Here is a 27,293-nt window from a genome sequence, read left to right on the forward strand (position 1 = left end):
GAACGTACAACATAGCAAAATTCGTACTCAGTAGTTTTGATTTTAGTAGTAATCTTTAATAATAGATTTAATTGACCTATTATAGTACTTTAGATAAGTACATTTTATTTGTGCTTTTTCGTGGGTATCTTAAGATATTTTAATCATCAACCGAGACATGAGAATTTTCAAATTGTAATATTTTACTTACTCATATCTTACATCAAAATTAAAAATTTTAAGACCCCACATTAAAGCACAGAGAATATTCTAACCTTAAAGTTTGATAATATAACAGTTATCTGTATTATTACAGATTATCACACACAATTTAGGCTACTGAAGTGTCCTTTTGATGATGTTCAAAATTGATTTTAAAATTGAAAAACTATCAATTATATCAAACTAAAAATTGTTTTATAATTCATATAGGTACACAGATATATTTATGATAATTTTAATGTCAGGGCACTATGGAATAATTATTAATGATGGAAGAAACTCAATCAAAATTGCAATCTATATAACAATATTGAAATCGTGAAAATTAATAAAAATTATAATGTAAAAGTGATATTCGAAATGTAAATTAAAAATTGTATTTGAAATTGAAATACCTATACAAGCTCAAACACAATTAATTCGAAGTTCAGCAATAATAACAAAAACATAAAAATAATAACTATATTACATTTAAATTGAAACCAGAAAAAAAATATCGATAAGTGAAATTGAAATTAAAATAGAACCATTTTATTTCGATTTCAAGCCTCGTCTCCACGATAAGGTACACAACATGTACTATACAACAGAGCGGTACCTACTTCACCACTTTTTCCTTTTCCATTAAATTATATTATATTTTTTTTTCATTGATGACTCCTTTTCTATTAAATTATATTATGTTTATACATTTTCTTCATTAATGATTTTAACACATGTACTACATTTATAAAATATACATCAATATTATTATTTTATATTTATATTTACATTTTATTAAATACGTTTACATTTGTTAAACGCAGTGTTCGGTAGAATTCCGAATATTTTTTAAATATTCGGAATACTTTTAGAATACTGTTTCACAAAAGTATTTTATGCTGTATTCTGAATATTTTTGAACCATTCTAAATACATTACTCGGAATATATTGCATTTAATTGAAAACAAAAATTTAAAATTCAAATTCAATAGTTTTAAATTTGGAATTAATAATATTCTATTAATATCATACAATATCAAAATTCGTTTCATATGTTTACTGAGTACAATTTAATTTAATTATAAATTATCACAATGATATAATAAACAAACACAATATATTTCATCATTGACTATAATTTCTAAAAATTAAGTATTATTGTAATAATAAATACAAATATTTTTTAAGTATTTTGAACTCTTTGATTGTATTGGGAATACTTTATTCGGAATATTTTATTTATGAGGTATTCGAATACATTTTCGGAAAACTATTTTTCCATGAATATTCGAGTATTTATTCCAAATACTTAATATGTATTGTGAAATACTTATATTTAGTAAAGACTAACCTGCCCGAGACTGGTTGTACGTCACAGTTCATACTACAATTTATAACATTTGTTAAATACTAAAAAAGTTTGAAAAATACTATTTTAAAGCAGGCACCTACAACTTCGGTACCTGTGTCTAAATACTTTTTGTACAGCCAGTGTCTGTAACCGCATTTGAATGGGTACATACTTACCCACCTATCTTTTCACAGCTCAGTCATATTATATTATTACACCGTAACATAATATGATAGATAAAAAATATAGGCGTTTCTATCTCCATATTATTCAGTGACTAGAATTAATTTTGAACACAACTATTAAAATAATAATATAATATATTATAATAACATTTTGGGCTCGTGTAATTCTAGAGCAGTGTTTTCAAACAAACCGCTGTGGCAGTCGCGGCTGTGTTTGTTTGCAAATTATTCGAACGAATATAAATAATTTATGAATGCCATATTATAATGTTATATACCTACGTTGTTGATCCGCGTCAAGTTCTGTACCAACAGACGAAATTGAATATTTTAATAAAGCTTCAACATCGTATGCGCGTTTCACGTGCGCACACGCATATTTTATTTCGTTAGAAAGTCATATATAGGTTATACCGAAATTTGCTCGAATCTGCTGCGAGCTTATAACAACATCATCGACTTGCTGCTATATTAATTATTATCAGTGCCCGGATTTGAATACAAAATGTATTATTTTTCGGGGAAGTTCCGGCCAGTGATTTTAAATTACAAAATTCGTTTCAAACATCTGCAAATAATCGAAAACCTAAACTTTTATTTCATATTTTTTGTAACTTTTATGTAATTTTGTTAATTTTTGTTGCATGTTTATCCATTACATGCATTTTTGAGTGGTAATTCAAAATATTAGCCCAAGTAATATTGTTCTGACTATTTTTCATGTGTCGATCATTCTGTTTAAAATTTGGTTTTTTCTTCATGCCATTGTTTTCGGCGAGGGAGGAGCTAAGTTATAATTTTCAGAGAGCGTTTGATATTATGAAAGGTGTGTTTCTTTTTTTGAAAATTTTGTTTAGCAAAATTTAGCTTTTTACAAATACGGGCTTGGGTGGGGGCCACAGTTCTAGGACCCCTCTTCTAGAGCTCTGATGTATCTGCAGAGCGATTAATGGTTGACTCAAACCAGTAACAACTTATTGATCAGTTACGTCGAAATCGCTTTTTCTTCGTAAAATTAATATTTTTGTTTGCAGCTGAAGATGTGTTAAAAAATGTTTAGGCCATTTTTTAAGGATACTATAATCGTTAAAATTCATTTTTTGGAATTTTTGGATAATTAGAGGCATTTTTAGGCATAATTAGAGGTCCCTACTATTATTACACATTTATATTCAGTAGGTAATGTGGAATAAGCTAGGTGGGATTTTACATTTTTTTTATGAAACCCAGAATTATTTGTATTTTGATTAAAAAATTTGTATTGTCGGGATAAACATGAGGTTTCCTCAGTAATCACTAATCAGTGATACTACAAAAAACGTAATGGCTTTGGAACATTTTGAGTACGTAATTATTATTAAAACTGATAAAAAATTATTGTTAAATGTTTGATAAGAGTTTAAGACCATTTTATAATCAACTGATAAATATGTCCTCTCCAGCACTGTAGATAATATCTTAACATTTGTATTACAGATTTTTTCATAAAATTCATTAGGTCATTTTATTTTTTAAAGAGTATTGTAAAATTTTCTTCAAAATGTTGTATGGGGACTTTAGTTTCAAATAATCGTTTTTATAATCAATCAAACTGTTTGTTCGGTACCGTTGTTAAAAATAAATATTTCTGTTTGGGACATTATAGAACATGTTTTATGGGACTTTATTATTTTTATTTGATTTTTATTCACTAACAAACTGCTAACCTTAGTTTCTATATCTTAATTTCTTATGATTTAGGAAGTGTCAAACCAATAAGAAATGTATTTTATAACTGTGTGATGCAATGATGAATCTATAACTATCATATTTTATCCCAGTATTAGTTCTATTTTACCCCAATGAATGGGAAATTTGATATAGTTGTATAAATCTTTATTGTATCTTTATAAAATATATATATATGTCATATTGCAACTGAGGTTTTTAATCAACAACGTCCCATCATAGTATTAATATCAATGAAAAAAATAGTCTAAATAAAATTCGTATAAAAGGCTTAAGAATAATAGGTAATTAGTTACGTTTGTACTTTGTAATATGTAAGCACTTACTTCGAGTTTTAGTATTCAATTAAATTATACATAGCATTACGTTTATTAGCGCTTAGCACTTATGTATACCTACCTTACTAGTATATGTTGTTTTAATTAAGAATTAATTGCTACCCATCATAAGTAATAAAAACCTTATATTAAAATTTCAACTCATTCAATTGAGCCTTTACAGTTTTAAAATAACAATAATTTTAATATCTCACATTTTGACCAACGATAATTCAAATATTCAATATTACTCACTCTACGCTTACTCTAAGAAAAAATCATAATCACATTTTCTTTTAAAGTCATATTATAGAACTTTAGAGATCTATAGTTGGTACTTTGGGAAAACAAAAGTAAAACAATTCCCAGTGGATACACATCCAGTGGTTTTATGCCACGTAATTAATAATTATTGGTGATCATTTTTTTATTTTCTTCTTTTCGTTCAATTTTTTCATTTGTGAGTAAAAAAAGGATAACAATAAAATACAAAGCGATTCTTACTATTTTCGATACATGTGAATTCATAAGTATTATTCTTTGAAACTTTAAATGTTTACATTTTGTTGTAAATCAAAAGCGAATACGCAGGATACTTGAATGTTGATATAATGTATTGACAACAAGTTTCTAAAATTCAATTTTTCAAAATATTATTATCTTTATGAGCTATTCATGATATTTTAAATATTTTAGTATCTTTTAGTGAAAATTAAATTCATTGTTCTTCCTAAGTGTTTATTACTTGAAATAAAAAAAGTTATGTTTCATAAATATTTTAATATGCATTTTGACAAAATTGAATATTCACCGGGTTCATCGCTATTTTTGTTTGTAATGTCAAAATCATTAATCATAGAAATCTATTGTTACAATAGCTTTCTATACTCGACCATTATTATAATACCCTTATACTTTTCTCAGAATCTAAAATGGCATCATTGTCGACGGTTAAATTTTTTAGCTTTATTTTATTAAAATATATTTCAAGTGATTATTATTTGTTATGACACCTATGTTATATTGTTCCATATTGATTTAGGTATTGACAAATTCAACGAATGAATTTATAATTTAAAATTTTTCATGAAAATTTAAGAATATAAAATTATAGAATACCATAGACTGTAATCATAGAATTGTTTACTCAATATTGGTCGTACGTGATATTTTTGATTTTTATCCAATCGGTTTGTAAATTCTGTATAGTATAGGCACATATTATACTAACAAACTGGTGACCCAAACACGAGAGTGTCAGAGTGATATACATCGCCTCCTTTCCCTGGACGGAGCACGGCAGTTTGTATACATCTTACCTTTGGGTTTTCCGAAAGGAAAATTTTAAAACTCGTGATAACATTAATATTTTTTAACAATCCATTTGAAAGTGTGGACCAAGTAGTATCCGTATGCATAGCTATTCGAACTTGATATAAGTTTAGTCGATATGTCCCTTCATATTTTTACAAGGTGTTTCAGAAATCCCACATTGGTGGTGTAAAATTACAGACATATTGCGTTGCTATTGGCGACTCGTGCAGGTATGTTGACTATTAAATAATAAAACATGTACGCATTTTAATATTATGATTTTTCGAGTATCCTATCGTTTTATTGCTACATAGGCACCTAAATCAATTAAAAATGAAAAGAGACTATATTATTACAAAACGTTTTAACTGTTCAGTGTGCTGTCAATACAACATAATATGCACACATAATAATACCACGTACCTATATTTCCACGAAGATTGTTTACTTGTTAGATTCCAACTCCAATACCTACCTATAATATATATATATATATATATATATGTTGTGTTTCGTTGATTCCGGCATTGGGTTACGGTTGATTAGAATTAAATTTGTCGTTTCCGGTTATATCGAATTTCCTCTGCACAGTGTAAAACGAAATATGGGATCCGGTTGAACCTCTGTGAAGTACGATATTATATTATATAATGGCATGGTAGTTTATTCCGTCTCTAATAAAATGTTTCATCTGGAATTGATTGAAGTACCAACCTATATGAATATATATCGATTCTTTTCGTATTTGCGGCGTATTGCGTTTAAATTCATTCATTTCCATTTTCAGCCAGAAACATTTATATATATATGTCGAAGGAAAAATGATAGATGTTTTTTGATCGGTGTATATATAGAGGTACTTTTGTTTGAGTAAAAAAAAAACATTTCCGATCGCAAATAATACTTTATATTATAGATTTATTATTTTTATTGTGTTGATTTGAATCCAATAATAACGTTTAGCTCTCTATTATTTTAGTATCGGTGAGTTTTATTTTTCTTAGAAGTGGGCTTTGTACTCTACGTCGAAGTTTTGTAGACCATGTAAACCACAAAATAACAAAAGTAAACTTTAACACTATAACTCGAGTAAAAAGTATTATACTATATAGCATATACAATTACGGGCTTATTTTATTATTTGAAAATAATTATATCGAACCAACTCGTAAGTCTTAATACAGCTGCACAAAGACATCTTTGGAAACAATAATAAACCATGTGCCGGTTTCACAATAACGAATATAAAACATGTCTCGATGTTTTTTAACTTTAGAAAACTTTTAAGGCTTAAACGTACACTCGTGTACGCGAAAGAAATAAAACAGAAATCATAAATTATATTGTAAACAGTTCTGAATTCAATATTATACGTATATAGGTATATAAGTGATAGGGTATAAACCTTCTTCGAGCAATGTACATTACACCTGTGTCAATTGAATAAAATCTACATTTTTATTTTTTTTATATGGTATATATTTTATTTGTCTTTGGATTTTACAACTGTCGGCACAGAATTTTTATTACGACAAATCAATTACCTACTCAAATGTCGCATAATATGCATATTCTGTAGGGCTGTATAATAAAATCAAGACCATTTCTGTAAAAAACTTTGAATTCTGCAACCAAGTTTTATTTTAACGTTGTTTATTAGACTGCCCAGATTCTTAAATATCAATGTGTAGTTATAGGCACTTAATTAGCTACATTGCCTACATTTAAACTATATAGACAGTTTTACGAGACTTTGATCTGCAAATATAAATAATTATAATAATATAATATAGTCAAAGTTAATAGTTGTTTCTAATAATTTGACTGTAATAATATAAATAACAGTACAATTCTAGTTAGTTGGTGAGATTCTAGTTTCAGTAATGATTATATTAAAAATCACACACAATACAAATAATAATTAACAGTGTAGACCGGTATTGTTTTTTATTTAAATATTAATTGCGTTCGTTATGAGCAGCTAATAATATTCGATTTGGGTCAAGCAATGTGCGAACAGTTCAACACCCTTGTAGTGATGCCACGAGAAAAAAAGACATTCAATTTGAACGCACCGTGTTTTATTTTGTTTTCTGATTTTTACTCTTCCTCATCGTTTTTGTTTTAGATCCAAAATGGAGCTATTGTAGGTTTCACACAACGATGCGTGCTTTTCCCTTGGATTTATTACATTTTATCTGGTAATAAAAACCTCCACGATTTCCATTCAGCCCCTCTATAAATTGGAAATTGAACACGTACGGTACTTTAAATACATAGTTTTCGATAAAACGTAGTGGGAAACTGTACACCGAAGTAATTGAGTTAAAAAATTGTTAATAAACATATTAAGCATTTTTGAGTAAACCGATATCCACTCAGAATAATATTATTGCTTCAATTTTTTTTCCATGCTGACTTATCGGTTCCTGTAACCTGAAATGGCTAATAAACGGTGAACTACATTAAATAAAAATATTTCATGTTTATTAAATAAACATTAAGCTGTATATAATATATGAAACTCAAAATAACAATAATAATAGTTTTGAATTATGATATCAATAAAATAACAATAATCAATAAGTATAATAAATAATATAATGATAATATATTTGATTTTTAATTGATTAATAGATGGTTGATGTTATAATGATTTAAGAAAATCAATATACAATATTATTATCATATAACTGGTACAAAATATAATGTAATAATGTAATGTCACCACTCAGTTTAACTTATTTTTATACTATGAAATAATTTATAATTTACACAATACAAAATTTCCAAAGACTAAAATAATTGTAAAATAAAAATCACTTATTATAGTTATTATATAAATCTAAATCATTAATTATTCTAATTTATTATTATTATTTAGTAATAGTAAACAAAACCATTATGAACAGTTCACTAAAAATGGTAATTACTACTACTGATTACTTAAAATTATTAATATTTAAAAATATATTACAATATGACGTCGTTCTTAAAACTACAATACAACATAATAATATGTCACTTACAACTATATCTATACTATACTAATGATGTTCGAAGTTATTAAAATATGTTACATTTTGTTTATGAAAATCGATGTAAAAATGTATAGTATAAAGTCGTATTAGGTATCGAAAAAATAGCAGATCAACTCTTAAAATCCCAGTAAGTTTATGTTCAAAAATAATTATGTAAATAAACGTTATGACATATTCAAACTATAATGGTATACCTAACTAAAACGTAATCGACAGAAATCGTATATTATAAATATCGAGTACAAGCGACTTGGGTAGTAATAATATAATTATATTATATCAAAAGGAACAATACAAGAGTTTACAATGCAGGATATGGCATTATGTACTCCACAGTGACACGCTGTTCGTCGGGCTGCAGGTAATCGTCGACGTCCAAAAGTTCTTCCGAAGGCATTTTTCTCAAGCTCAGATGATCAACGATCACCGGCAATGTGGGTGGCCTGGGCAACGGACTGTCCAGTTCTGGTCGTTTGGTGACATTTTTCAAACGATCGTAAATGTCGGTGAACCGCAAACGTTCTTTGGGGTCACTTTTCCAACATCCGTTCATCAACACGCATATAACCGGAGGGCAGTTCATCGGTATGTCCAATAACACGCCATCGTGAATCAATTTTAAGACCTGAAAAATCACAAAATTACTCAATGCTTGGCAGAGACGTTGCTCGAGTCGGATATGAAACGGAAACTTCGAACACCAGCTGTAGGTATACCTCCTAAATATTATTGTATAATACAGTAGAAATCGTTTATAATGACACTGGCTATGGTGACATATCGGGTTTTATGACCTTAAAGTGAAGCACCCGTAGAAATGAATGGGTAAGTATTGTATATGTTAAATTTTATCCGTAGTTATGACTATCGGTTACTGTGACCTATATTTTCCTTAGTCTGAATGTCATTATAAACGATTTCTACTGCATTCTTAGGTTATTAAAATACATATGTAATATGTACTCAGCCCACTAATTATATGTTTAAATTGTGTATGTATTTTCAAATTTGATTTTGGAATTTTTAAATGAAGCGAAAGACAATATTTTCGAATACATATTTGAGTTTTTCATAAAGTACCTACATGTTTTAATGGAAATTGTGATTCAGATTATTTGTTTGAAACCATTGACGTATTTTAATTGAAATTTGAAAGAAATGTTCTGAGTTATTCTATTTCAAATACTAAGGATCTTCCTGAAAAGGTAATTGTTTCCTTTTCTTTTGAAAATAAGTTTGTGCAATATTAATCAATAAGCGTTTTGTAATATTATAACATTGTCTGAGTATACTTGAACAAGTAGTAATTATTAATACAATATTTTTTATTGCATACTTAATAATAATAACTAAGCTCGTATTAATTCGCAAAGTATTTAATATACTATACTATCCATAGTATTCAATGAAGAAAATCATAGTTTTAATAAATTCATTATTAGAGGAAAAATGAAGGCTCGTATGCTTAGTAAATTACTCTTTATGGGCGTGAACAAATGCATGGTGATAATATCATTTCACTGAGTGTAATTGTATTAATGTATGACTTTCACGTTCAACGACAACTATACAAATACACAATAAAACGTTTTTTAATATATTATTCTTTAGAATATTATATGGAATGTTATGCGACAGACGTTATGCCTAAACGTCAGTTTCAGTACAATATCCAGTGTTGTTCATGCGCCTTGATTGACGTATAATCGTAAACTTATAAATAATAGCAAAAGAATGATTGTTTTGTAATTGCATGCCATACATTTAAAATTACATTTAAGGCCGATAGGTAAATCCGGTATACCTTTACAGAGAATTAAGCACTGACGTTGGAACATGTCATAACCTAACCTAGTCCTGGTGCAATGTGTATGTAGGTTGTTAGATTTTGAATTTTCCTAGCATATTACATTTATGTCGTTTAAAAATATACAGTTTGAAGGAGGTGCGTTTCGTAAAATACCGACAAGACGTCGTAGATTTCCCATTATGCCTGTTATAAGTTATAGATATTCTATTATGTTTTTCATTGTTATAACTTTATAAGTAATATGCTTTGTTAATTAAATATAACATGTATTTGTCTATAATACACAGATGATAATAATTTATCGTTTGAATTGTTGGTTTTTATATTTTCATCAATAATAATAAGTTGAATACGTTCGTTATCTTTATATATATTTTTTTTTATATGATTTGCAAAATTCACATGGCACGTATAATATTATAATATATGAGCATGTTGCTGTGATTGTTGAACAATGCTTACGTAATGTTCGATTTGTCTAACTAACGCCGTATGTTCATATCGCACACCTCTAATGCTCGACAATAGTTTAAATTTAAAAGATTCAACTTTCATACTGTATAAAATCATTAATTATTTTTCGATTACTTTAAAAATGTCAACTTAGCACCTTTGACATAAGCAATCCTAAACAATTGAACTGTATCACTTGTAACTATTAACTACTACGGCAGTCGTATAATTGAACCCAAAATTGTAGATGGACAAGCGCCATAACAACTTTACTATTCTGTTTATTTATTCGGTCGAAATTGTTTTCTATGCGTAATTTATTATAATCATAACAATATTGTAATATATAATATACGAATCGAATTCAAATTATCCTAATCGTAAATTGCTCACCTCATCATTCGAATAACCATAGTACGGTTGTTTTCCCAGTGAATAAATTTCCCACAACACTACACCGAATGACCACACGTCCGATTCCAGGGTGAATTTTCCATAGACGACGCTTTCCGGTGACATCCACCTCACAGGAAGCAATCGGGATCCTCCGACCTGAAAACGACAAAGTCAAAATGAATGTCATATTCGTAGCGTGGTTAGGGAGCTTCGTACTTTGTAATAGTCACATGTGTAAATGTCCCTGCTCATTCCAAAATCAGCGATTTTCACAGTCAGATTGTTGCCGACTAGACAATTCCTACAAGCCAAGTCTCTGTGCACGAACCGCTGACTCGCCAAGTATTTCATGCCCGCTGATATTTGTAAGGATATCACCAACAATGCATCCTGAAAACGTTTCGAAATGTTAATTATAAACACCTATAATATTATGTATAGCCATATAGGAATTAAATATTTTTAATTGATTCAAACTCAGCTTTCAATACCTACCACGGTAATCTAATATTTCAAGTATTATGATCAACAAATCATTAAGACAATCTTAAGATGTCACCCGAGTATAAGGTTATGTATAATATATTTGTAATGTTCTAAAACCCGAGAACTATATTATTCGAAATTTATTTTTCAAATCTATATCTGCTAATATTTAAATATGTATGTCTTACAGCGAACTACAATAATAATATAATCTTTACAGTGTACTACTTTTCAAATCATTACATTTGGATGCGATGTTTGAGTTAGGCACCTATACACACAATAATATTAGTTTTTTTTATCTTTTGGAGTATTAATAGGCATATAGGTACCAATTTGAGTGATTTAATTTTAATGATAGAACAGAGATATTAACAATGATTCATTTTAAGCTTTCAAACATAATTTTTTTAATTTGTTAGTGAACACTTACTTTATCCAAATTCGGCAAATGTGCAGAATAATTTGTGAACTGATCACTGCTGTTTCTCAGAACTTCGGTTAAATCTCCATATGCCATGAACTCGAATATCATCCACGGAGAACATTTGTCTTCTAACCGAGCAAAATTTACAAACACACATTAATTACATTCATAATTATCACGATACGTATAAACATTATTTATATACTGTTACAGACAACTATGACGTATTTTGTATAAATTATAATATTAATAATCAACATATTATTATTATGTATTTTTAATTTTACATTGCGGTTGTGGTTCAAACGGAAGTAAATTCTAATCCCTACGGTTTATCAACTAGAAAGTACAGTAAAATATTGATTCAACATTGTCTTTTATTGCCTATTGGTAAATATGCACAATAAAAATATTGAAATGATTTACAAAATATCATCTATTAGGTTGAATACTTGATTGATTTATTGTAGGTATTCATTATTATTTATTTTACGCTTGCAAATCGGTTTGTTTGCCGCAAACGATTGAAAAATGAATGTTTGTTTATCTCAGAAAACAGTAGATTGCAATAATTAAGTGAACTTAATGGGCATTGTGAAAATCAATATTAATTCAAACATATTGTAGTTAAAACAAAATGCATTATAGGCAAGGATCGTGCAATTATCATAATGAAACTTTACGATTTAAACGTTATTTTAAATAAAAATAAAGTGAGGATAAATTAGGAAAAAGTAGCATAATGTACGACTTCGATAATCATGAATATAATTATTATACATTTTTCTCTAAGCATTTAAAGTAAATATTTTATTAATTTAAAAATAAAAATAATAAATAGGTATAACTTATAGGCAGTCATAGAAAATATTGAGCTATTAATCATCAACCGTTCTAATACTAATACATTAATAATCTATAGAATTAATTATTTTTATTTTTGATATATTTATTAAAAATTAAAAAATGTTCTGTTCAGATTAAAACAAATCGACAAAATTATTAGTTACATGTGGAATTTATTGTTTTGCCAATGCATGTGTTAGGTTTTGTCAGGTACCTACTATTACTGTTATGGATATGTTCGATCGATGGGTTTATGGGAAGTTCGTCAATATTGGATAATATGATATAAATCTTTGTAGTTTTATCGTTTTTAAATCAACAAGGAAAATAATTGCTTTTGCCATCGTTAATTATTATTTAATAGTTTTCATTCAATATAATATACTAATATCCAATTGTATCATAACTATTATTTGAATACTAATATTCTTTTAAAAAATAGCTAGGTATAGAAAAAAAACATTTAGTTGAACTTTACACCACAAACTTTTGACAAACGCGATAACTAGTTTTGATTAATACCCGAAATGGTGGTTCAAGTTCAAGTGCGTATATATGTATATATATATTTATATAGGTACCTATACATTACAGGTGGTGTATAATGTATGTATATATATATGGACTATAGATGAAGTAAATTGTTTCACTCTAAACTCTTATTTCCCTTGCGCGTTTAAACTTTTAACCACCTTAAAGGCTAAAGCTTATAATATATTAAAAGTAATTTGTAATTGAACACAGGTCTTTCAATACTCAACATCAGCCACACTCAACCTGGGGTTCAAAAAAACTTAAAATAAAAAAATGCATACTATTTTTAAAATAAAATTCCTCGTCACTATATAGCGCTCTTAATAAATAAAGTATATAACAAAATGAACATGTTTAGTGGGGTCTATCATCTTCTTGAAGAATAAATAAAATTTTACTTCTATACTGATATATATACATAATATATATAATATATATAATCAACTCTAACATTTAAGTTAACAGTGTGCAGAAATCTAGATTAATTAAATGAAAATAACTTCGAGTTCACAAAAAATATTTATGATAATAATTTAAAAATGTTCACAAATTGTAACAGTCGGTATGATATAATAATTAGCTTAACACTACTATAGTCCACAGCACTGAATTACGCTCGTTCTGCAATGTACCTACTCGTTCCAATTCCAATTCCCAATGCCACGTTAAAGGATGGCAATGGGATGGCAGTTGCGGGAATAGGTATCATTTGTAAGGTTTTATTTTTTTTAGTATCTGATACATTAACCGACATTATTATAAACTATAGAATTCTTAAAAGTAAAGTATTCAACTATAATGGTTTTAAATAATAACACTTCTGACTGTGTGATTATTATAGGTAGCTTAGATGTTCACATCAATAAATAAGAAGGTACTCAATAAAAAGTGAGTAACCATACAATTTTTCCCCCGGGTGTAAAATTATACGGCAACACTGCTTTGATCCTAGCATCATATGCTATGTATACGCGATATTAATTAAAAAGCATCAACATCAATCACGGACAATAACGAAATGGTATATTATATAATTAAATAAGCATGTTGGGTATAAACGTAAGCGACCTGTCCATATGTCGAAAACACACTTGAGAGTATTATATAAGGTTAAAATTATTATTTGAACAATTATAATCGTAAAGTTTAATATTAACTTTTATATTTTATTATTGTTGTTACCATGAAAAGCGTATCGCTTAATATTACCTTGGGGACAAACTCCAATCAATGTCAAGATATTCGGATGTCTGAAATACGTCATTATCTCTACTTCCCTCATGAAGTCTTCCTTGGCTTCCAAGTTTGTGTGATCCTTCAAAACTTTTATGGCGACTGTTTCATACTTGCCATCGGTCTGTTGGAGGATACCTGTATGGAAAATAGGTAATTAAATATTTAATTACTCATTCACTTTCAATACCGAATGCCAGAAAAATAAAAGATTTGCTTTTCATACACTGCATTGTAACGTCTTAATGGTTCGTATGCGATAATGCATACATGTGCATAAAATCAGATTAAACAGATTGTACAAAAGTAATAAAAAATACCTATATCAAAATTGTAAATAACTCATATTTGTATGACGTTAACGCATCATATAGTCTGTATGATGCTAAATATGAGCCGAGAGCGTATTCCTAGATGCGTTTCATATAATATATTATATTCAAAACAAATCATATTTTTATTAATGCATTTCTTAACTTTTTTCGAGGTCAGTGTTAAGCCTATATCGATTAATTGTATCTTTTATTTCATTTTGCTAAGTACCAACCTATAGTAAAGTTATATAAATTGGATAAAAAATATCCTTGTTTATGTCAGTCTCAATATTTGAACAAATTGTTCATCCTACTGATTTTTCTTTATGCATTTTTGATATTCTTTAGTGAATACATGGTTTTATATTTATATAAAAAACGAATTTATACAATTTAGATTTAATCTACAAAAATGCGTTCTTTTTTTATCATTATCTAGGCGACTAGGTAAATCTAAATATTACTTTTGTACAGGATTATTTTTAGATTGATAAGATTTATATTTTCTGTACTGAACATCACTGCCCGGGGTCCTGAAAATATAGAATAACTCCGTAATGGCAACAGTGTCACATTACCTTTGTAAACTTTTCCGAAAAATCCTTGCCCGATTTCCTCCATTGAGGATATACAACTTTTACTTAGATACGGTATCAGAATAGTATCTTTAGCGACGGGCGATGGAGCGGCGTATTGCGGATTCAGCGCGAAACTGTCTTCCTGGATCACTCCTCTTATCAGGGACACCACAGGTGACTAAACAGACATACGTGACGTAATTGATATTATATCATAGATTATTTGTAGTATTTTCAGGATATATGCTGAGTAGGCTTAGATATATTATAATACAATATACACACACAATATTAATTATATGTGCTTACAGAAGCGCAACCAGAAATTTCCAGGGGAAAATCATGATAATTATTATTGGAATTTATCAAATTAAATTTACCATTTTATATGGATACCGAGATACGGCTCAAGTACTCAACTCCCTTGTGGTTGCGATTCTATAGCACTTACAAGTATTGTGTACATTACATTCATGGTTGAAATATCAGGCATGGTTATTGCATATATTACATACTCTTCCCCATTGATTAATATTATATGATAAGGACAAAAACGTCAGAGTATAAAGGTAGGCAATCATGATCAATTATAATATTATGTGGTTCGCAATATTAATATCCATGTGATAAACCGTTAAGCAGCCATTTCGCATCTAATGATAACAATCAGTACCAAGGTATATGCAATAACCCGAATATATTGCAACCATGGTTATATCATAATATTATAATGGTACCCGCCTATACCACAAACACCGTCGATGCTTACAATGTTGTTGGCTGCTTTTGACTTGCAGCAGCCTTTCGAAGCTCGACTCCACCATATAGCCAGTATCAACGCCACCGACAAAAACGCTGCTATTCCCACCGCCAATATCATGAGCACGTTTATGCGCAAAATAAAACCCAATATGTTGACGTCCATGTTCTGTTTCACCTGCAGGAAAAAAATTTCATATTATGTTGTTTGAATGGTAAGAGTAATTCGATCGGCAATGATAATAAGGTGGATTCGCTATCAATTTAAATACATTATTTTTGTTTTTTTTTTCGCAAAAGGATAATTCTCTGAAAACCTAGTTATGACTTGTCCCTTTAGTTAAGTAGGTACTTTACTTAAGAATAGTCAATAGTGATGAAACAATTCAGAAACATAAATATTTTAATGTACCAGCTATAAATATTATACTCGTAAATTATAATATTTCTTTTAGCAATAGGTACTGTGACACTATACATATAGTGAACATATTATGCAATAATAATAATTTTACGGATCTGACTAAAGCGGAAAACAAACTAAAACTGACAATCTATCATATGAGCTATGGAAAAATTCAAAAACGCATTTTATACGCATGATGGTTTCAATAATATTTACAAAAATAAAAATATTGTTATTTTGTAACTTGTAGATTTTTGCTTGATGTATTTTTCACTAACGTGTTTTTTCGTCAATTTCCCATATATTTACTACCACCACACACAATTTGTTACGAAAGTCATTAAAGTTATTTTTTCAGTGAGTACTGCTTTTACTTTGGGACATATAATTTGAACTTTTGCCTACTTTTGTTTCAAATCGGGATTCCAAACTACACTATACCTACGTGTTACTCCGAAAACGTATTATAATAAATAGTTATACCATAAAAATAAATTATATGTTATGTTGTATTTGATACAGACAATCCTGTCAAAAACATATTTTATGGGATAATATGAAATAGATATTATAACCAACGTTCTATAAAATAACATTGCAATCAAGCTTTATTCACAGTACTAACCTAATGACCGGCTAACATCGATTGGTCATTTTTCTGCGTACACCGAGACGGTATTAAAATTAATAATTTCTCATAAATAAAACACAAATTATTCGTTCACGGTTATAAAATACCATTTTTTTATATATACATTTAATATATATGTATTAATACATACATAATAATGCGTATGCCGACAGTATGATATTATTTGAAGTATGACGTACAGTCTGAACTCAATGAAAACAATATATTTGCATTAAACGTTTCTTAAAACTATTTTATAATAAACGAAATATATTAAATAATTATTTTTAAAGTAGAGTTATTTGATTATAATATCAAGATATACGGATGAGTAGTATTATAATAAAGTGCAAGGTGGGTATTTTTTTAAAAAATTGTTCACTGCTGCAATGACTTAAAATCATGTACCTACAATTAATATTTTCACAAACATTAAATATTTTTCGTGTACATAAATTAATGTTGAACTTTAAAAGGATCGCCTTGTATATAGGTATTATTGTATTAACTATTTGGTAATCAATAATTATTTTTTATTACTTCAACTGTTTTTTTCTTTTCAGTAGGGGTGAAATGATTGAATTAAATAATTTATTTGGCAAATATTTTTTATATACATATTACATGGGCACAACTTATATCAGCAATCAGCTATCGTATTATGTTTCCCCATCAATAATTTGTTTTGCAACTCAATTTTTTTTAAAACCTGATTTTCCAATTATTTCTATTCATTGCCAAATGGCCAAATTATTTGTTATTGTTATTTTTGTTTTTCATGATAATGTATTATTTGTATAAAAACGGATGTAGAAAAAACTAGCAAAAAATAGTTCGTATCCAAAAACATGCTTCTGTAAGATATGATATATATTGATATCTATATATGTATGACAATGTATATTATATAGAAGATAATTATAAAGATGGGTAATTTTATGCAGTAAAAACCTGACAAATATAATGTGCACTAAAAATGCATAAATATTACATGTTTTTTTTATAGCATATTATGCATTCAAAAATGTACATTCTTTTAAGTATTAGAAGTTTAAGCTTAGTGAAATTCAAGCAAATCAAGAACATGTTTGGAAATTATTTTGTAGATAAAAACTAATAATACTTAGCCAAGACTTAAAAATATCATCCAAAGTTTTTCATTGATCGCTTTCATGGTAAACTAAAAAACTCAAAAAAAATTATTTTGATAGACCTTTTAAACTTTGACTGAATATAACTCACAATATTTCAATATAATTATATTGTAATTTAATAAATATTATTCATGGGGACTTCATTGATATTTTTCACTACTAATCAATGCAAATATTATTTATTTTTACTTGACTAATATTGGTCTAGTGGACTAAATATTTAAAATATATTGATTTATTTTTAGGTAGTTAGACCACGAACCTATTCACACAGGTCTTTGGTACATTGTTATTGAGTCATACGTTAATAGCAGTTAGTAATATTTTAATATAAGTGATTATTTTTGGCAAAACATAGTTAAATTGATCGTTAAATAAATAACTATAATACCAGTTCATAAATATTATGCAGAAAAACATCTTTAGAAAACTGAGACAAACAGTATCCTTTCAGAATCATTTTTTTCGTAAACAATAGTAGTTAATCATTAAAATTAATGCAATTTAACACGACCACCATTACTCAATAACAATTGAATTCCCCCCAATTTTTTTTTTATTTTACTTTGATGACAATATTATTTGTGAAGTTGTTGAAAATAGTCTACAAAACATCAAAATTTGCACTAAAAGATTAAATATTATGCATACATAATCGTAAAACAAGTCCTCCGAACATCAAAAGATCGAAATATGCATAAACATGAACTAAACAAGTTTCAGTATAATATTTTATCCTACAATGTAACAAATGGCGTGTTTACTAAACATAACATACAATCAACTAAAATAAAATACATGTATATTCATACAAGATACAAATTCACACTTTAGTGATAAAATACCGACTTCACAACTACGCACTGTCATGAATGTCATCTGAAATTTGAAATTAAATGGATTTATAGTTTATAACAAGCATATGGCCATATTAATACAGCAATAGTTATTCTTTGAAAAATCATACTTAGAACAATGCACAAGGAAAAAAGCTTTCATCAATGTGGATAAACAATTCGGTGATCATTGTACTTTTACCGAATCAATAATTTCCATTTCAACAATTTTATTTGTTGTTTTTATAATACATTTTATAGTAAACTACTCATGTCGAAGTATATCATGTAGGTATACAGTCGTAAGTCAAAATATTTCATACTCACGGGGGGAAATGATGTCGTTTGGTTTAGTGTGGTCTTAGTTGGCTGACTGGTGGTCGTGAACGGATGCACCACAGTTTCCAACTGTTTGTGTTCGTTTTTGTTGATGCTCAAGTTCACAAATGATTTCGGGGCCACTGGCACTACATATGGAACGATATACAGTAAAAATCAATACAAAATAATATGAATTAAAAAAAATATTTTACCTGTTTTTCTCGTGAGACATTTCAAGTCTTCGGTGGGCTCACTCAAGTCTTGTGGACATATACATATATACCATTCCTTGTCCAATTGCCGACAAGCCGCTTCAAACCCACACGGTCTCTTATCAACGCAAGATCCTAATCGGCGGTTACTTCCCGCTGAAATTCAAAATATTCACGTTATGTACATTATTGTATAATATATCTTTGAAAGTGGTCTAAGTGCATTAACTCGTAATGTTTGACATTATTATGATATTATAAAATAAATAAACTGACACACAATGCAACAGTTAAAATTTTTAATTTTCTTGAAAATTATTGAGTAGTTAAGTCTCTGTGTTATTTATTGAGTCAAATATAAAATATAGTACCTATGATAGTGTAATATAGAATGTATTAGCAGAATATCCATGCAATATATCATGTTATAAAAAAATGTATTTTAAGACTTATACATCATTTAATTACATACGAAAGTTACTTATTAAATTAGGTTAAAAGTCATAATTAAGACGTGAAACAACACAAATATAGTAACCCTTATAAAATCAATTTTTTAAATTAAAATCAAGCCAACGTTTTTCGACATAATTTGTGACTCGTTAACGCCTAGCCCCGGCCCTCGGTCACAATATCGAATGTACATTATATTATATATATATATACATAGACAAATTATGTATTATCCTAGGTGTGCGTAATCGTGAGAAAGCGCAAAGACGCGCACCGACCATATGTTTTAAGACGTACCTAAAGACATCAAAGGAACCGTGCGACCGTGCACAGAGGACGCCGACGTTTTAAAATAACGGATTTACATTTTCTACAGAGACCCAAACGCTGCAAACAGACAGACAAGAGTCGGATTACCGACTGTAATTTCAAAGTGGTCATAAAACAGTTGTTTACTTGTAATCGCGTAAAGTGCACGTGAGGGTTAACGCATAATAATAATATAATCGTCAAGGGTGCGTATATACATATATATACGTTTAATTATCGTCGTTAATTGTTATTGATATTTTTCTACTCGTTTACCTATTAAACACATTATTATTATTATTGTTATTGTTTTAGTGGGTATACGCCGTACAGTGAAATTTCAAATTGTTTTACCAACGCCATCGTTATTCGTTAGCTCTCACAATGCAGGACGATCAATTATATTATATTTTGACTTGTAATCTAGAGAACGACCGAAACTCCTAACGATGAGGAGTGTAATAATTGATTTATGCGTTTCCTTTTTCCACCAGCCCTTCATTATACGTATAAAATAATGTGTAGTCTAATAGGTTTTGATTGATATCAGTTGACAGCAGGGTGTTTATTTCCGTTGTGATATATTTTTGACTTTCGAATTAAAATTATTATTAAAAGCAACAACCTATTAGCAAAAAAAGTGAAAAAATGGAACAACGGGCCAGTCCAAAATGCTAACAATTATGTCAAGACCAACGTCACCTGCACTACAATTATTGGTGCCGTTTTTGAACACTGGGCACGAGTCGTAATAATCACTGATTGAGGAATACTATTTTTTTTACGGTTTCGTTGAAGGCACGTCCTACAGTGTTATTTATGAGACGAACTATCATTACTTTTACGCCACACATATTTTTCCTTCACAAATAATAATAATATTATGTCGTTGCTGTAATATATAATATTATAGTGCAAATATTATTATTGGAACGTGTACATTTTTATTTCGAATTTAACGACGGCGATTTCTTATTTTGTAAATCAATTTAATGAAATATATACAATGAACATTTTATTCCCGTAATTGTATTTGGACTCACCCATAAAAGTTCAGCATATTTTTATGAACTTCTATTAAATTTATATTACATTTTATGCGAACGCCAAGAAACGAAAACACTATAAATATTAAATATACAAACTGGTAAACATTGATTCGATACAAATACTGATATAGCGCATAAAAATAGAATAACCTTTAGACGTAGAAGTACCAAAACAGTAAATATTTGAGCGTTTTTTAATAGGCGCCGGCTGTAATGAAAAATACTCGTAGAATCAATATTATGTAGCGACAGCAGTATTCATTTTAAGAGGTACAAAAATGAACCAGCAATGTGTTATAACCTAACCTATAATTTTATGTTGTATATATAGGTCATATTTAATATTTTTTAGGGGGGGGGGGTGTATGGAAAGTTAAATTTTTGGTGGCTTACTTACTCAATAAAAACAATAATAAACTTATTAAGTCGTAGAAAAGTTGCATATTTTTTTTAAGTATTTTTACAAATAATAATTTATATCACAATTTTGATTTTCATAGTAAAAAATGTTGGCATAGTTCTTCAATAATCTCATCTGTACTTATTTTAACTTTTCGAATTATAACAAGACCGCATTTAATACTAATTAATTGCATTATTTAATATCGTATTAGGCAATTTTATAATGAGTACAAAAAAGAAAGTTAAGAGGTATCATTCCCCCATATTCACCCTGTAAATATGAGTGTGTACAAGAACAAACACAGGGAGACTCGGACATTCTATACCATAAGGTATTATAGGTGACTATAATATACAATACATTTTCATCTATACTCATACATAAAACAATGTATTATTATATGTATTATCTATAGACATTAGGTATCGCAACTGTAATAAAAATATTTATATTTAGTTGCATTTACTATATTAAACTATACAATATAACAGCCCCGTTGGGTGTGCAGGACAAAAATGCAAATGTGTAATACGTGAATTTGCCTACAACTGTAAATAGGACTCGTGGGCTCAGAACCAAAAGTGGAATATTGATTTTTTTGAAAATTCGCTTTTTGATACACGAGGTGTGTCTAATCTAATCTCACATGCAACTTTGCATAGGTACATTATTTAAAAAGTTATGCAGAACTAAAAGGTACTAAATCAATACAATTTCAACATTTGTTATTTTCTAACGTTCTAAACAGCACCTATTGGTCCTTAACAATAGTGTTAGAACCAAAAAGTTCTATTTCCTAATCATTGAATTAATCATGCAATAATAATAATATGATGGTACAATATTATTATTTATTGTATTGTACAGTTATCAATAAAACGAAGATTTTTATAAACAATAATCTGTAAATTATAAATGATTAAGTCAGCGCGACCGTAATCCGAACTCAATTTAGGGAGATTGTGGGGTTATGAAAATCAAAACCATATAACATTAATGTTAAATTGAAAATGGGTTTTTTACGTTAAGTAAGTCTTAGTTTAAAAAAATAAAACAAATTGCTGAAAATAGCAGAATAACTTTGTGAATTTTGAGATGTGCCAATCATTAAAAATTATACGTTACGAAAAAATATAACACAGTTGGTCGAAAACAGTTTAAAATAACTCCACTGAAAAATTTGATATTTTGAGAAATCACCTTTTAGTTCTGAGCCCAAGAGGTTTTAATTTTCATAACTTCACTCGTCACCATTTTTCACGTATCACAGTCAATATTAGTTTGACTAATGCAAAAAAAAAAGGCGAGAGATGCTATTTTTTGTTCACAAAAATGGCTGTTTTATAATTCTTAAAGTTTTCACATTTTTTATTTCCCCGTATTACGACCAGGTATAAACTATATAATATTATAATATGCTATAGGTGCATGCATTATTAAGATAGCTTCGGGTACCTGTCTACTGTGCATTATATTATAACGTACTCAATTTACCATTTTCATTAACGACGGCTGTGTGTATATATATTTATATATATATAATATATTACCTGTCCCAGCATTTGCGACTTGTTCGATAACATCAAATATTAATTAATGCAAACACATAACGCTCACTAAGCTCAAAAATCTATTCTACTCCCCATACATAATACACCGGATGGATCACCAGGCATGCGCTATCCATTTTATCATAAATTAATATATTTAGGCCTAATCGCCAGACAAAACTGTGGGATTTTAGTTGGATTGAATTCAATTTTGAAAAACATTTTTGGTTTATCAACAATTTTACTGTGAATTAATCCAAGTGGTTCTCGATATCTGTTTTTCAACTAAAATAACAATAAACGGTAAAAACAGTGTTTTTGTACTTTCATTTTGCATTATTATAGAGTTAAACGTGTTAGCAATATTAAAAACCTGTAAATTAAAAATAAGTCTTCATAGATAGCAGATATGTTATTTGAATACTATTATTATTATGTTATTGTTCAGAACTTTTAGTTATTGAGAAGTTCTTCAAAGTATTTTAAAATTCTTAGATGTACACACTAATTCAGGAATATCCTGTGGACTGTGGTATACAATATTTTTTTTAAATAAGTAAATAACTTTTGTTGTGTAAATCGACATTTTTAATTGTGTTTTATTTCATCTGAATCAAAATTAAAACAAGTAGTTTTTGAGTCTTAAACATTATTTTGATATAGTAAATATAATAGTCTTTATAATAATGTATTAACATAGAACATAAAATAATTGTAATATTGAGTACACTATATTTTTATACTGAGACAATTTATACAAATTAAAAAAATGTTAATTTATTTATTTGAAACCATCAAAGCATCATAGCCTCTGTATCGTCCTTAATCCTTTTATCATGCAGGAGTACAGGACTATTATCCTTAGCCTAAGTACAGAACGTTTAATAAATCAGAAACTATAATCCTTAATTCTAATTGATACATCCACTATCTACATTTTATAAAAAAAAATCATCTGCTCAAAAATTCACAATAAAAAAGTTTAGATTAGTTTCAACCCTAAGTATTCCACGACTACTTCTTAAATAATATAAAAAAATCTAAGTGCTTGAAAATAAAGTCTTTAAATAAACGTTAAAATCGCAAAATATATCAGAATTTTAATAATTGATAATCGAAGGAGGAGAAATGCTTACTGAATAGGTAATGCGCTACCTTGACTGGTGGCAGTGTGTTCTTTTGTTGCGGGGATAGGGATTGAGTGGTATACCTAAAATATGTTATATATTATGTATACATAATAAGAGATGAGCTTTTACATTTTAATGCTGTATCGTCAGTCGTCGTCGTCATTTTGTCGGCTCTCTGCGGTATAGTCGTAAAACAAATACTATAATTGAATATCAACGTTACCTATATAATATTTACTTTATGTTACAATATACTGGGTAATTATTTTAACAGTAAACACTCATTATCTCGAAAAGCATTAACGTATTTCACAGAATTTTCTTTTGAATAATTTTAATTATTTACAAAACTACATTTTTCCCGTTATAATTTTTAAAGTTTTCATTTTTTTTTTTTTTTGAAAGACAAAAATAAACTTATTCAAAATCAACAGTGCTTAGCAGAATATTTTAACTGTTATCTGTAAGAGTTTCTAACGAATAATTAATATTAGTAATCATTGTTTTAAGTTTGATGAGAGTAATTGAGTGGCACACTGTGTGTATCTCGAAAAACTTTATCCTCTAAACTGTCTACTCCGCTTATCTAAAAAAACTTAGTTCGAAGTTCAATTTTTAAACAACGAATTTCTAAAAAAAAATCATGATTCTTGATTCAGAATAAAAAATATATGTTGTTATTCAATAAAGTAAAAACATGAACATTATAAAGAAAAAATTAGTAAAACAATCTTTTTCTCTGAACTGTTGTTTGGTAATGAATTAAAATTATTTATGCAAAAAATATTCATCAAAAACACAAAACATTTTTAGATGACAAGTATTCAACTATTAAAAGAATCACCCAGAAGATTTTGGTTTTACCAGTATAATATAGAATTTATCGATACCTAATTTATCGAAAAATCGTTTATCGTTTGCGTAATTGTAATATATTGTTAGATAATCACGATAATAACTAAAAACATCTATACTTCTCAATGCACCGGCCACATGAAGGTAGGATTTTATGTATGTTTATTCATTATCGTATAATAATAACAATAATAATAATAAAATGTTGCAGTTGATTTTCAATTAAAAACCGATTACATTTTTTTTTTATTAATATACATTTTTTTAATTCATCGATGGTTTTTAATTAAATATCTTCGTCGTTGCCATATATAAGTACGCTTTCAGGTTTTTCGATTATGTATCGTGTAAGGTTTCTGCGAAATATAGCCAAATCAAATTAAATAATTTATCGAATAAACAGGAAACCCTTTACCTGCAAAGCCTTTCGTAATTGTCAAACATAAACCTCCACACACATGCTTTAATTATAAGCATGTTCACTAGGTACAGGTGTTTTTTTATTATTTTTTTTACTAAACTATGGAATAATTATTAATGAATTTATAGATTCGTGTGCTTGAGCACCCCATGTGAAATGCAATAAATAAATAAACATATTAGGAGATCAGAATATTTTTATTTAAAAATGTTTCATGTTTGTGACTCAAACACACCATCATAATATTATACATATAAATACAATGATATTTTGAAAAGTCGGTTAGCATAGGGATCATGTCTTGTATGTTTTGTGTCGTTAAGTCTAACACATTTATAATTTCATATCATAATTTTTATAAATTGATTATAAAAACCGCCCAGGCATCCACCAATGGTTTTCCGTTCTCAAATTAGTATAATTATTTTAAATTTTTTTTTACGTCCAGTTTGTTTGATATGACATTTCTATGTAAAGTGCATATACAAAAAAAAAAATACTATAGGTATTTGTATGTATTATCCCATACATCACATATGTATATTTCATTGGTAATTCAACATTATATTATTGATCAAATAGAACTACAGTAGGTGGCAATTGAGAAATGTGGCAAAATGTCATACTTTTTTTCATAAAAATTAAATGTTTTTTAAAATATTATGCATAACCTTAACGACCCTTATAATCTAACATATTGATTAGATAAACATTTTTGCTTAAAACACAAAGTTTTCATTTACTTTTGACTATTTATCAAAAAGAAAATCGTAGAGTGTGCTTCACAATTTTCCTTAGAGTAGCCGTTTTATACACGTTTCCATATTTAATACTATGACGTATTATACGAGTGGAACCGGTACCTACGTGTAAAAAATAGTTGAGTAAAACTATAAACCATATGTTTAATGAGACTATGATCGAGTACACTCGGCCGTCATCACAATTTTCCTTTGTTTATATTCATATTAGGTTTAGTGGCCGCAACTGTTGTTATTTGTCAGTATGAATCAAAAAGTTGGCCTTTATTTCAGATTAGAAACAGCTGTTATAAAATAAATCTTTTACACTTTGCACTGCTAACAAATCGAATTCATGATTGCAGAAAGTATGAAAAAATATTAATATCCCAATTAATATTTTATAAATATAATAATTAATAATCATATAGAACAACATATTCTGTATTCTATGCCTATATAAAAACGTATTTCCGAAATTAAATTCGATATTTTAGGTGTGTACATAAGGTCAGGTTAACCTCAACCTTAACATTTTCGAATATAGAAAAACCACATTAAATTCAACATTTGTTAACACTAATTAAAAGTCCAATCAGTAATAAACGATATTATGTAATATATTATAATATTACTATGTAATATTTCTATCAACATTAAAAAAATAATACCTAATTTTAAGTGTGTTAACATTTTTGTTTGAACAATTTGAAAACATGAATAACTTTTATTATTTATGACTACCTATATTATTTTACAGTTCGGTATTTTAAACAATAATTTTCACTGTGAACATTCATTTCAACGGAGTTTGCTAACTAAAGTTTTTAATAAGAAAAAAAAACAAACTGAAGGTAGGTACATTTA

At 28.1% G+C, this 27,293-nt stretch overlaps 1 protein-coding gene across 1 annotated transcript in view; it reads right to left on the bottom strand.

Annotated features, from left to right (window-relative positions):
• Positions 1-7,867: 7,867 nt before the first annotated feature.
• LOC111027125 (tyrosine-protein kinase transmembrane receptor Ror-like) overlaps positions 7,868-27,293 on the bottom strand; it is a 47,434-nt gene continuing 28,008 nt past the window's right edge. The window contains exons 2-10 of the mRNA XM_022305345.1: positions 19,517-19,672; positions 19,311-19,450; positions 15,967-16,134; positions 15,198-15,375; positions 14,282-14,443; positions 11,699-11,820; positions 10,996-11,169; positions 10,777-10,935; positions 7,868-8,745 (exon numbers count right to left, since the gene is read on the bottom strand). Coding sequence (XP_022161037.1) covers positions 8,422-8,745; positions 10,777-10,935; positions 10,996-11,169; positions 11,699-11,820; positions 14,282-14,443; positions 15,198-15,375; positions 15,967-16,134; positions 19,311-19,450; positions 19,517-19,672 — 1,583 coding nt within the window. The 3' untranslated portion in view covers positions 7,868-8,421. The remainder of the gene's footprint in view (positions 8,746-10,776; positions 10,936-10,995; positions 11,170-11,698; positions 11,821-14,281; positions 14,444-15,197; positions 15,376-15,966; positions 16,135-19,310; positions 19,451-19,516; positions 19,673-27,293) is intronic.

The sequence above is a fragment of the Myzus persicae genome, unplaced genomic scaffold (assembly GCF_001856785.1).
Source record: "Myzus persicae strain clone G006 unplaced genomic scaffold, MPER_G0061.0, whole genome shotgun sequence".
NCBI classification, from domain to species: Eukaryota; Metazoa; Arthropoda; class Insecta; order Hemiptera; family Aphididae; genus Myzus; species Myzus persicae.